This window comes from Podarcis muralis, chromosome 3 (genome assembly GCF_964188315.1).
Source record: "Podarcis muralis chromosome 3, rPodMur119.hap1.1, whole genome shotgun sequence".
Classification (NCBI taxonomy): Eukaryota; Metazoa; Chordata; class Lepidosauria; order Squamata; family Lacertidae; genus Podarcis; species Podarcis muralis.
The window spans coordinates 55,457,237-55,469,824 of record NC_135657.1 but is presented as its reverse complement, the minus strand read 5'-3'; the positions used below and the strand labels follow the sequence as shown (position 1 = coordinate 55,469,824).

Below are 12,588 nucleotides of genomic sequence, written 5' to 3'. Positions count from 1 at the left end.
TCAAAGACATAGTCGTATGTCTTGAAATTGATATCAGGATCTTCTGATATTTCTTGCTCATCTTTCAAAGATGTGTCAGGGAGCTATGGCTTGGCAATTTCCCTGAAATTAAAAGAATTGGGGAGAGAAGAGACCCACTATGGGTAACTATGACTTAATGCTCTGGGTTTCTGTTTTATAAGTCCCATCTTCCTGAAAGCAGGATTTGTGTCTTAAAAGCTGCATTCTTTGCCCAGTCCAGTGTTACTCATGTTAAGTCATTCATCAATATAGCAATAAATCAATTTAAACAGAGAGGAGGCGGGGGGGGGGGCTTCCCATGAATTAAATATGAACTTCCTTTGTCTCACAGCATCCTGGACAAAACAATCACAGACATTTCCATTCATCCCCTTGGGAGTGTGACGTCTCCAACGTAACGTGATTGCTCTTTTTGAAGCGGAAAAGTGGTCCTGTGTATATAAACCCTATAAGATGAGGCTGCTTGAAAGGCTGCACAGAGTGCACTGAAGGGGGAGAGAGGCATTCGCCCAGGAAGGAGAGCTGCTGAAACTTCAGACCGGCAGTTAGAGGGAGCAGAAACGGACAGGCACTTTCCTTGGCACATTCCTGCTCAGCACCTGAGGAAGAAACTTGTGGAACGGCCAAGGAGCTGCCGAGGGAATTCAGCACTTCGGAAAGCTCCTAGTGTCACCTGCATTTGAGGTTCCTCTTCCGGATTTGTAAGTAAAAGTTTTAGGAGTTTCCCTTTGTGGTCTGGTAGATTTCAGTTCAGAGAAATACCAGACTAATGTTTGTTTGTGGCAAAAGAAATACGGCTAAAAAGTTTCTATGCACAGACTGGAAGCAAATCTGGTCGAGAGATAATTCTTCTTTTGATGCCTTTACTGATTAATCTCCCAGATAACTGAAGTTGTTTCCTTTGGCCTCAGGAAAAATAATCAGTATTTCAGATCCACTCCGGCTTTTGATCTTACTTCCGGCTGTTATGCTTATGGGAGTCCCTCCTCACTACTCTTTTTCTATTTTATTATCATAATTTTGTTTCTCTTTCTGCTTCTTCTTCTCCCTTATCCAGATTTCTAGAGTGTGAATTGTGTTGCACATGACCTTTCCTCTGAAATTGTCCACTTCAATTTCACATGGATTTTATTCTTAGCAACATTCTTGGTATCTGATGAAGGGAATGCAGCTCCCCCTTCCACACTGGGGGGGGGGGGGCTTTTGTGTGCAGTTGCTACTGTAAAACAATGAAAAGAGATGCCTTTGCATGAGAATGAATGAATTATCGTTACAGCCATGTGAAATCCCTTTCCAGCTCATTAGTGCCTTGACTCTAGTTCCAAAGCCCTTAAAGTGGAAGTTCTGGACCTGTTCCCAGTGAATTTCAACGGTATCGCCGAGTAACTGCTCCTGGGTTGCAAACAGCATTTATTTACTATCTTGATTCAAAGCTGTAAAGAGGAACTGCACTTTTTGTCTTCAGCTGCGGTCCTGCGCACAGTTATCTGGCAGTGACTCTGATTAAGCAAAGTGGGACTTACTTATGAGTAAACATGCTTGCTCTGTACATTTCATAAATTGTATGATTTTATATGCTGAATTATATACATGGTGCATTTTCAGTTGTTAAAACAGTAAAATACATTTAGGCTCAATAAGAAAGTAAGTCAAGTGGCAGAAATATCAAAGTTATATGGTCATATTTTAATCACTATGAAAATCAGACTGATTTAAATTAACATTTTGACCCCAATATACTATTAACAAGGTGATTTCTTCTGTCAGTCTGTGTACCTATCTCCTTCTCTCTCTGCCGGCTTGCATGTCAACCCTCTGACTTTTTTTTAAGTTAAGCTTCGCCGAAAGCTTCTAGGTAACTTATACTGTGTATCTCACCAAAATAAGCACTTTTAATGCATGAAGAAGTTGATCTGTCAAGGCAGCAAAGAATCATAGAACTGTAGAGCTAGCTAGTCATCTAGTCCAACCCCCTGCAATGAATGGTTATTGTGATTCATCTTCTCATTCATACAAGAATCATCCATGCCTTTGCTACCAACTGCACATTACTTATCTCACAAGGAATCTGTCATAAGAAACTTATTTGCCTCTCTCAACCTTCTTGTTCAAGGACAATTCCTTAACACCAGGAATCCAAATGATTTTGCCCAATTAATAATATTTTAAATGAATATAATTTTTTAATATTTTGAAATGTGCCCTACAGTGGTCTTCCTTTGCCTATTCAGAATTACCAATTTCATGTTTATTAGGCCACCCTTTGCCATGTCTTTTTGTTTATGCAAAATTTGGGCACTGACAACAAGAGGTTAACATTTTTTAAAATTATCTTTGTCCAGGCAGGTCCACAGAGATGGAACATGGAAGTGGCCCCCAGCTTCTCCTCTCCTTTGCTCTCCTCTATGTTCTCTGCACTCAAGCACTCGCTTTACCTCCTCTGGGAACATACTCTGCTATGAGGTAAGGGTTGCTCCAGCTAAGCCTACCTAGAGAACAGCATGATTTGCAAATCCAACAGGAGATGCAGATGTCACAAAACTGTAACAAAAAAACCCCAAACCCTCCAGTTTGAAATGCTCTAATGCTGCCTACCTTGCAATGGCCAACCTGAATGTGCTTAGGAAAATTTGCAATATCATTTTACTTGGACTAGTCAAAAGGGAACTGAGCACTTTTTTGAAAACTTAACTTTGGGCATAGCTTGACTGGATATTTCATGTATGCTTTTATGCCTTTTGTTACTGACTCTCACTGTTTCATGCGTAAGAGGCTAGAAATAGCTAAATAGTTCAATACAAATGAACAGGAAGAAATGAGGACATATTTACTTGGCAGTAACTTTGATAGATGTTAGTCCAAAATGTTCATCAAATTATTCAGTTCGGTGCCCTTGAAAAATCATTGAGATTCCTTGCATGCAATGGAAGTGCATCTGCAACTTTGCAATACCTAGCCAAAGAGTGAAAATACGATGGCTCTCTTTACCATTTGCTTTATCTGTTTTACTTCCATGCCATCCTTTTAACCCAGCCTTCTCCAACATAGAGCTCTCCATATGTTCTTGGACTACAGCTCCCATCCTCCCTGACCGCTGGCCATGCCGGCTGGGGAGTCTGATGGAGTCTGAAACATCCGGAAAGCCCCAGGTTAGGGAAGGTTGTTTCATAAGAATTTCAGCATTAGTTATTACTGTGTTGAAATTGCTGTTGTAAGCTTGGTGTGTTCTAGGATCCATGCCCAGAGCGGCTGGGGTACAATAAATCATCATCATAATCATCACCATCCTCCTCCTCCTCAAGGGCCTGACTTTTAGCTTCCAAAGGTCCTCTCCTTATGAGAGGATGCAGGTATACACACACACAGCAAGAAGTGGGGACAGAGAAAAACAGTCAGGTGTATTTCAAAGCAATCTGTCCCAGGGATAAAAGATAGCTCTTTAATAAGCATTTGACACAGACGTGGATATTCTTAAAACCACACATGCTTACTGCCCGGTTACATATTAAAACTCAGAGAAAAATGTTTAGTAAATAAAACCAAGAGGCATGTTGCCTGAACACTATCTAAATATTCCAGCCACAACAGGAGAATCTTTAGAAGCTAACTAGAAGATTCATCCATTCTATCTTTGTTCAAAAGCACTCAAGAGTCCTATTCATACAATATAATAAACTCACCTATAAGTGAGGTGGGATCACACTGGCAGATCCAGCACCCCAACCTACACACTCTCAACTGAATATCTAAAAGTAAAACAGAGAGCCAAAATAAAACTTTGTTTTATAACAGACAACAAGACCTTGCGTATATCAAGCAAAGTCTGTCCTAAGCCTCCTGACTGCTCTTCTGCCAGGAAACATAAAACCTCTAGCTTTAGTTCAGCTTCCATTACTACAAATGTTTAATATGGACTATTATATGGAAGAAGAATATAAATCCAGATCAACATGTCCACAATTATTGGTTGCATTCATACTCTTAATGGCGGTTATCATGAGCTGCTTGAGTATTAGCACTTAACAGTCTAGGTGCTAGCCTAGTTTAGCGGTCATTAGCAGTGAATGCCAGCCAACTAAATGTCCAGCTTCAGAAGCCCATTTATGCTCTAATAGCTTGTTAATAGGCACAGAAGGGGCACGGCAAGATGAAAGGCGTTCTTGTTGAATTGTGCTTTTGAGAACGGCACTAGTCTGTCATAAACAATTTGGGTCCTTCAAAAGAGGATCCAGATATTCTTGTGTTTACCATTAGATCATGATTAGGACTGACAGAATGGAATTCCATACAAAGAGACAGCCAGGTTGAAGTGAAACATAGGTAATATTCATCAAGTGATTTTCCATCACAACTACCTTGGTATTTAGTCTGTGATAAGAGGAACATATTACTCAGGGGTGGGGAACCTGTTGCTCCCCAGATGGTATTCAACTACAACTCACATCATGCCTGACCTCTACCTATGCTGACCTGGGCTGTTAAAAAATTTGAGTCCAACAACTTATGAAAGGGCATGGGTTTCTCATATATGACTTAAAATATTTTTTTCAACCCTGTGCTTGAAACAGACATCTTATAGAACATAATCGAAAACTCAGATGTCAAATCAACGCAAAACCATCATTACAAAGGACTTTATAGCATGTCTATGTATTAAACACATTGGGAAATTCAGAACTGAAGCAGTTCTAGGATCAAAGGGCTGGAAGAATCTTAAAGTAGGCATCATAGATTATATGTTTGCTATAAGTAGCACTCAGTATTATCCATGGATCTTACCTCAAAAAGAATTTTATGTCGAAGAATCCTCAGGAGAAAATTAGCTTTTATCAAAGCCTTTTCTGATAAAATTTGGGAAAACAAGTGCTGGGGATTATTTCCACCTCTTACTAACCTCCAGGAGCTTCAAGATCCCATTGTATGTTTTAAGTGAGCATTAAATGTCCCCTAGCTCAAGTTTTTTTTAGCAGAAACATGACTTTCAACATCATATCAGAACTAGGACGCTCTCTTCCTTTAGTCACATCACATATTAGTTTTAGAATTTACGCAGGTTATTGGGAAGGTTGATTGTTGAGAGTGAGGGAGGGTGAATGTGTCCAGGTGGTGGTTGACTGAGGAATTTTGGTGGGGACTGAGTTGAATGGGTCTTGATTTATCTGCTTTATATACAGTATTATTTAATTTTGGTGTTTAATTTCCTTTGTAAACTGCGATCGATTCTGATAAAAAGTGGTATACAAATACTTAAAATGAAAAGATAGAAGCAGGAAGGAATATGGAACTAGTCATCTCAAGCCAGAGATGGTTGTCAGTTTCACAGAAAAAAGTTAGCAGATATTCAAACAACAATCTTTCTGATCTTAGTTTTTTCTTACTTCCTATATATATCCGATTGGGTCACATATTCAGTCCTGAATAGTTCAGTGTGATTACCCTGTGGTTAATAGTTGCCATACTATGAATCACTTTGTCCAACCATTGTTTCAAAACATCTATTACAATTAAATTGTTTTATTGATTTGTAGTTTGAGATTATCATTCATTTGAGATTATCTATTGACTACAGTTGTCAAATCAGCCCTGGGAAGCCAAATGTTTGGCCAATTCAGACACAATTCAGTGATGTTTGAAGGTTCCCCAAACTTGTCAGGTAAATTATCCAAAGAGACTGCTGGCTGGGGGTTTGATTTTATGAAGAACAGCGTCAGCAAACTGAGGAGGCTTCTCGTTTACATTTGTGTATTCGTACAAGGAAAAATTCTTTTACTTACAGAAAGCCTTTGGGGGCTCTGTAAGATCCTTTGAAGAAATGGAGTTTCTTTTAATGGTGTAGGAATCCTGTCCTCTTTTTTACCTGGTCACCATACTTAAACAATGGCATTTGACTTTTGCATAGTGTTCTAATTTCCCTTGTCCTGCTCCCATCATCATGTTTGAGGTTTATCAATATAACACAATAAGTTAAATTACAGACTGAATGCTATAAACATGCACCCGGGAGTTGGTCCATTTATGGTCAATAGGACTTATTTCTCAGCAGACATGAATAGGATTGCACTATAAAAATCTCCTTTTCGCACTGAAACTCCCTTAGGTCATTTACTATGGTTGTGATCAACTGAAGTTAACTACTTTGAAGTCCCCTTGATTTGAATGGGAGAGCTTCGTGTACCTAAATCTTTCCCATTGGCAAGACCATGTTTTCTGTATTATCTTATCAGCACATAATGAAATCATTCTGCATGTATAACTGTTCATTGTGAAGTCTGTACTGAAATAATTAAAAGAGTAGGGACATCTGCATGATATGGACACAGTTTTAAAATATCTGCAGTTGTGACTAATATTCTTCATTGTCATAATGAATGAGAATAATGATTTCATTTATGAATTGCTTACTATAGGCATCTTATAGTAATAGTCAATCTTAACCTGGGAGGCGATTGTAAGAATTCTCTAGAATCTTCAAACATTGTTTTCTTTTCCTCTTCTTCACTAGATTAGGAAACAGAATGCCATTTGATGGGGCAAGTGAATCTGATCATTCTCAAGGCTCATTAAAATCTGAAGCTGACATTTTGCAAACTACACTACCTGAGAATGACAAGTTCTATTATGATGTGTACAGAGCTATGGATAGGTAAGGCATTTTTTTAAAAATAATAATAATCTAATAATCATTGCAAATCTGAATACTGAACTGCTTGTAATTTCACTGAGGCTTTCTGACCATTCCTCTCTCCCTCTTTCATGGCCTTTAAGCTATGTTTGCATTACTAGAATTATGTGTTTGGAACTGTAAGGATCCACATATCTTTAGCTGCAGTAACTATATGGTTGTCTGTACATTAGCTGTAAATATGAAACTATATACAATCTTGAGAATGTAGGTCACAGCTTTTTACTGTAGGACTTTCAATTGCAGGAACACAAGACATGCTGATGGACTCTTCACAAGCGGCTACAGCAAACTTTTGGGTCAAATTTCAGCAAGAAAATATTTGGAATCGCTTATAGGAAAAAGAGTTGGGTTAGTAACTATTCCTCCTGTTTCCCAGACTCAGCTGGTTTCCCCTACATTCCTCTTAAATACCCACATTCCACTATGTGTGAATTCAAACATTGATCATATGATCATCATGTGTTTGTATTTTGTTGGCATCTATCTCGGGAGACAATGGAGGAGTGCAACTTTGGGGGTGAAGCTGAATTGCTGGAGAGTTACAGTGCCTGCTGTGGCTGTAGAGACCGATGTGGGAGAGACATGTTTTCTTGCATCTGGGGCTGATGAAGTCATCTGGTTGCGCTGCTGCAGGTGCACCATGATGTTTCTTCTCTCTGCGCTCCTTCCAGCACTCATTTCTCCTCTGGTCACTGCTAGCAGGCCACCCTCAGTGTCTCCACTGTTCTGAAAGTGAAATCTGAAAGCCAAGTTTTTAAAGTTGGATATCCGTAATTGGTACAAGCTTATCCATAACTGGTACAAGCAGTGTGCCAAATATGGTGGGAGGGATGTAGTCTTAGCTTTGCTTGCATAAAATCCCTGTTCAGTTTCTGATATCTTCTGTTGAAGAGTCAAAGAATCATAGAGTTGTGGAGTTGGAAGGGATCCCAAGGGTCATCTAGTCCAATGCAGGAATCTCAGCTAAAGCATCCTTGACAGATAGCAAAGAGACTGCTAGCTAGGAGAGCTACTGACAGTCAAAAGTAGAAAGGCAACTCCATTTCATATTATGCTGTATTTTATCCACCAAGCATTTGTCACTGCTTGTTTTGCTTGAAATCAATTAGAGATCCATGCTTATTTTGCACTGATTTCAGTGGGGTTTTCAAGCATGCTTAACAGTGCAGGACAGAACTCAAAAGTGTCTTTTCAATATTTATTACCACCAGATTTGAATTCTTTTCAGAGTAAATTTGGTTTAGTCAACTAAGTTTTACTCAGAGTAATCCATTATAATTAATGGCCATGGCTAACTTTGGCCCATTGATTTCAGTTGGTCTATTCTGAGCAAACAATAGATGAAAACAACCGTAAGAGACAGTTACAATGCAATTCTATATATGCCTACTTAGAAGTAAAACCCATTGAGTCCAGTGGGGCTTGCTCCCAGGTAAGTGCATATAGAATAGCAATCTTTCACAGACATTTTAAGACCAGTGAAGGGAACCTTTGGCCCTCTAAATATTAACCATGGGGCTGGTGGGATTTGTAGTTCGGCAAAGGTTCCCCACACCTGTGTTAAGAGCATGGTCAAGAAATGAGGTCATTGTATTAATGTAGTAAAAGAAAAGTGAGACTAGACTTTCCATCAGTTACTTAGCTTTCAAGAAATACAACCTGTGGGTTTTGAAATTCTTGCATTTTGATTGGCTCCTGTATTAATTGCAAGTCTCTTTTATGTTCAAGAAATAACACTCCCCTTGATGAACAGACACCGCCAGTCAAACGCCATTCAGATGCTGTCTTTACTGACAACTACAGTCGCTTTCGAAAGCAGATGGCTGTGAAGAAATATTTGAACTCTGTTTTAACTGGGAAAAGAAGGTAGGAAGAAAGAGTGCACAAAAGACAGGTGGTTTTTTTTAGAAGTCTCCAGCAGTGACGAGCTATTAACGCAATCTTCCTTTTAACATATAGAAAAGTGCAAGCGACGTTGTATCACAGCGGCTTTCTTCTGAGGACAATTTATAACAAAAATAGCTTGAAAGAACAAAGATTGTGTACAGAAAGAAAGGGCATCACGATCCAGCCATATTTTTCCATGCTTTCTATAGAAGGCATGATTTAACTAAGAATGTGAGAACTAACCCGCTTGTTCTCAAGCAGCAATTACATAATTATTAACTAAAATGTTCAGTATTATGCCTTGGGGTAAACTGATTTCTATAAAAGTGCTATACATTGTTTTGTATAATAAAGCTAGACAGGTTGAATCATTTTAATAAAGGCTAATGATGCAATAAAATGCAACAAAGGAGAAAGTTTCTAAGATGAATTCCAAGAAGTAAATTAAACTAAATCTAAGCTTTTGCTCTGCCACAGTCAGGAAGAGCTAAACCCAGCCAGCCTTCGGGATGAAACGGAATTGCTTGACCCTGCCTTCTCCGAAAACTATGATGATGTCACTGTAGATGACCTTGAGCTTCTGAATCACCTCCCATTGGTAAGTCTGAACCAACCAGAGTAACCATTTTACGTTTATTATGTGCATAGTTCATATGTGCCACCGGGGTTTTCCAGAAAATTGCTCTTAATGACATGACTCCCATATGACATTTCTGTAGGAATCACATCACAGGAAGATAATTGCATGGATTAAATAACGATATTATCTTTGAAGTATTTCTAATGAAAATGAGTGGTTTGATAGTGTTAATTCACCTGTCTCACTTGGGTTTTCTCAGATTGTGTGTGCTAAGGCATGAAACCCAAACTGACTTGTTTAATTAGGGTGAATAGTACTGTGTCTCTGCACTGGCTTTTCTTTTAATTAAAACAAAAATAAGTCCACCCACACCTTTCCTCATACCTTTCTTGGCCTTCTGATTAGTTGAAATCTAAGTTGCTTCTGAATCTGACCATCTAGTTAGTGGGTAAGCATAAAAAGATTCATATTCGTATTAGTGACACTCACACTGTGGGCTGCTATTTACTAAGGCTGCAGTATGAACACAAGTTACCTGGGAGAAAGCCCCGTTGAATTCAAAGGAAGTTATTTCTCTGAAGACATGGGTAGGATTGCAGCCTAAGTGGGTCAAAAGAGGCACTGTGGGGAGGACGTTGACTTCTTATATCAGTGAGTACCGAGGATAATATGGGTAGATGGCATGCAATCAGTGTCAAACATAAAATGATTTTTACACTTATTAGAGTTTGAATTTATTGAAGTTTTTTTCTGAAGGAGTCCTGTGAAACATAACTTGAGAGAAATTATGCATTTATTTAAACCATGCATCCCCATCCATCAACAGGAGTCGTCCATTTCAGGATGCCACTAAGTGTGCTCAGTCTCACTAGACTGTACTTTGGGGTTTTGCCCCCTTTGTTTTTTTGTTTAAAAGAAATAACTCCCACAGCTTTGTTCTTCTGCATAACTCTAAGCATCCTGCTACTTCTCTCTTGTTTCTACTTTGGCTCCAATCCTATTGGGCACTCAACCATCTGGGTTTGCTATTAGAGGAAATGATGCGTCTTATCATTCTTATCTTATTTTGCCATTGAGATGCTTAAAGACAAGCCCCTATATCTTATTGCAACTCATATTTGGGCAGTTAAATGACATTATTGGCCATGCCATGAAGATGATTTGATTTGCCATGACATTTTCCCAAGGAGGACTGCATTTGTACAAATTTATTGTTGTCTACTGGCTAACAGCCCAACAACATGAGCCACTGTTGAACAACCAGGGATGGGAAAGCTGTGGCCCACCAGATGATGTCAGACTACAAGCCCTTTCATCCCTGACCATTGGTACTGGTGGGAGTTGGAATTAGCAACATCTGGAGGTGCCACAGGTTTATCACCTCTTATACAAAGCCCACAGCATTGGAAGAGAGAGCCTTGTCTCTGGCTCCAGATCTTTCCTGAAAGCAAGTGCATCCATTAGTGATGCTGGCAAAGAATATGAGGCCCCTGGATTGAATAGCCCTGATAGAAATACTAGAGGTTTGGACTTCTGTCCTTAACCAGGCAATGGACAAGCAATTTCAATAAGTTGCTTTCCAAGACTTATCCCACGCCCTTGCCCTGGCTTCACTTCCATCTCCAGATCATACAACCAATTCTGTAGGCCAGCAGTAGGGAACATTTAGCCCACCTGATGTTGCGGAACTACAACTCCCATCAGCCCCAGCAAGCATGGTCAATGGCCTGGGATGATGGGAGTTGTAGTTCAGCAATATCTAGAGCACCAAAGGCTGTCCACAGCTGCCACAGACCGTCAGTAGGAGAATATCCACTGATTAAGGTCCAGTTCCAGCTAAAGTCTTGGAGCTGACAAAACATAAGTCATGTTTAAAAGGTTTTTATCCTATACACTGACCTAACTGGGTACAGTGCCTGTGTTTGCATATGGCTGCCACCTGAGCCACACCAGCCCCAAACATTTTGCTGCCTGAAATGATAGACAAAACTGCACTCCTGTTCCCACCCATTCCACCAGTTGACTTGTACTTCAACAATGATGATCTGATAGCTTTTTTGCTACACCTGAGGGTGGCCTGCTAGCTTGAGGAGCATAGAGCACAAAGAGCTCTGCTCTTCAAGAGAAGGGAATGCTCTGAGGGCTCAGCATAAGTGTCACGAAGTGGGAGACTGTTACATCAATTGTATACCATCAGAAGCATTGCAATAGCAATCATGGTTCATTTGATTTCTTTACCTATAGTGCAATCCTATACATCTACTCAAAAGTACGGTAAGTCCCAAAGAATTCAATGGGACTTACTCCCAGGTAAGTAGGCAAAAGACTGAGTGAGTCACTCAGACCCATTTCTAGCATATGCACTGAGAACTTTTTTAAAATTCAGGATTACTGTATAACCTTTTAATAAGTGTTACCATCATTTTCTAAATTAATGTTTCTAAAGTACGTGTTATTTTTCTCTCTCTCTAGAATGTCTGAAGACAACTCCGTAAAAAGAAAAAACCCTGCAAAAAAATCCTAAAGATGAGATCAAACTATTTTTTTGAGTTTCTCATAGTATTTCAAAGAGATGATTTCCGTATTTAAACCAAAACAGATATATTGTGAAGTGAAAATTGTGATATTTTTGTTTCTTATATAATAAAAATGGATGTTTACACTGTAAATATTACTTTAGAGTGATCTACCTAAAGCTGTACATATGTATGCTAGTTTTAACTCACAACAAATCCTATGATCTCTTATGCTGTAAATCTGTTATTTTGATAACTGCATTTCAAAGAAAGACAAGCAACGCACAGGACAGAAAGTACATTAAACTGCTGCTTATGGCTGCATATACAAAATCACTGTATGCTGATTAATTGCTCCTTAGCACTTAAACTACTATCTTGAACTCATGAACTGGATGGGCAGAGAGTGAGCTTTCTCACTTTTTCAGTGCAGTGATGGCGATACAGCATGACTCCAAATGAATTAACTATATTCAAATTGCTGCTTCACTATACTTAGAATTGCCTAAGATGAAACTGGAGAGGGATATGTTGAAGAACTTTTCTAAAGCAAAATGTTGGTAGGAATTTAGGAGTGGTGGTGGTGAAATATTTTTCAGTACAATTCATAACACTTACCAGGTGCGCTTCATGCACCCCTAAGGTGCCATTGAATCCTCTTCTCCCTGCCAGCAAGATTCCAGACAATCCGGAGGGGTCTCCTAAGGCAAAATACCTGTAGGAATTTTGAGGACACTGAGAAGAATCTCAGTCAGATGAGAGACGTTTTTAAAACTCCCCACCCCCAGGTTTAGTAAATGTTCCCCCACCTCCAAATGTAGATAAACCTTTGTGAAAGACTACCAATTAAAGTAAAAGGGCACAACACTGGATGGATTTTTTTCATAGGCAACTGCATC

General features: G+C 39.3%; 1 protein-coding gene across 1 annotated transcript; it reads left to right on the top strand.

Moving 5' to 3' along the window:
- Window positions 1-469: 469 nt before the first annotated feature.
- On the top strand, window positions 470-12,022 carry VIP (vasoactive intestinal peptide). Its single transcript, XM_028721709.2, has 7 exons — window positions 470-722; window positions 2,364-2,484; window positions 6,524-6,664; window positions 6,950-7,054; window positions 8,435-8,572; window positions 9,071-9,191; window positions 11,646-12,022. The coding sequence occupies exons 2-7, from the start codon at window positions 2,378-2,380 to the stop codon at window positions 11,652-11,654; spliced, it is 621 nt and encodes a 206-aa protein (XP_028577542.1). The 5' UTR covers window positions 470-722; window positions 2,364-2,377; the 3' UTR covers window positions 11,655-12,022.
- The last annotated feature ends 566 nt before the right edge of the window (window positions 12,023-12,588 follow it).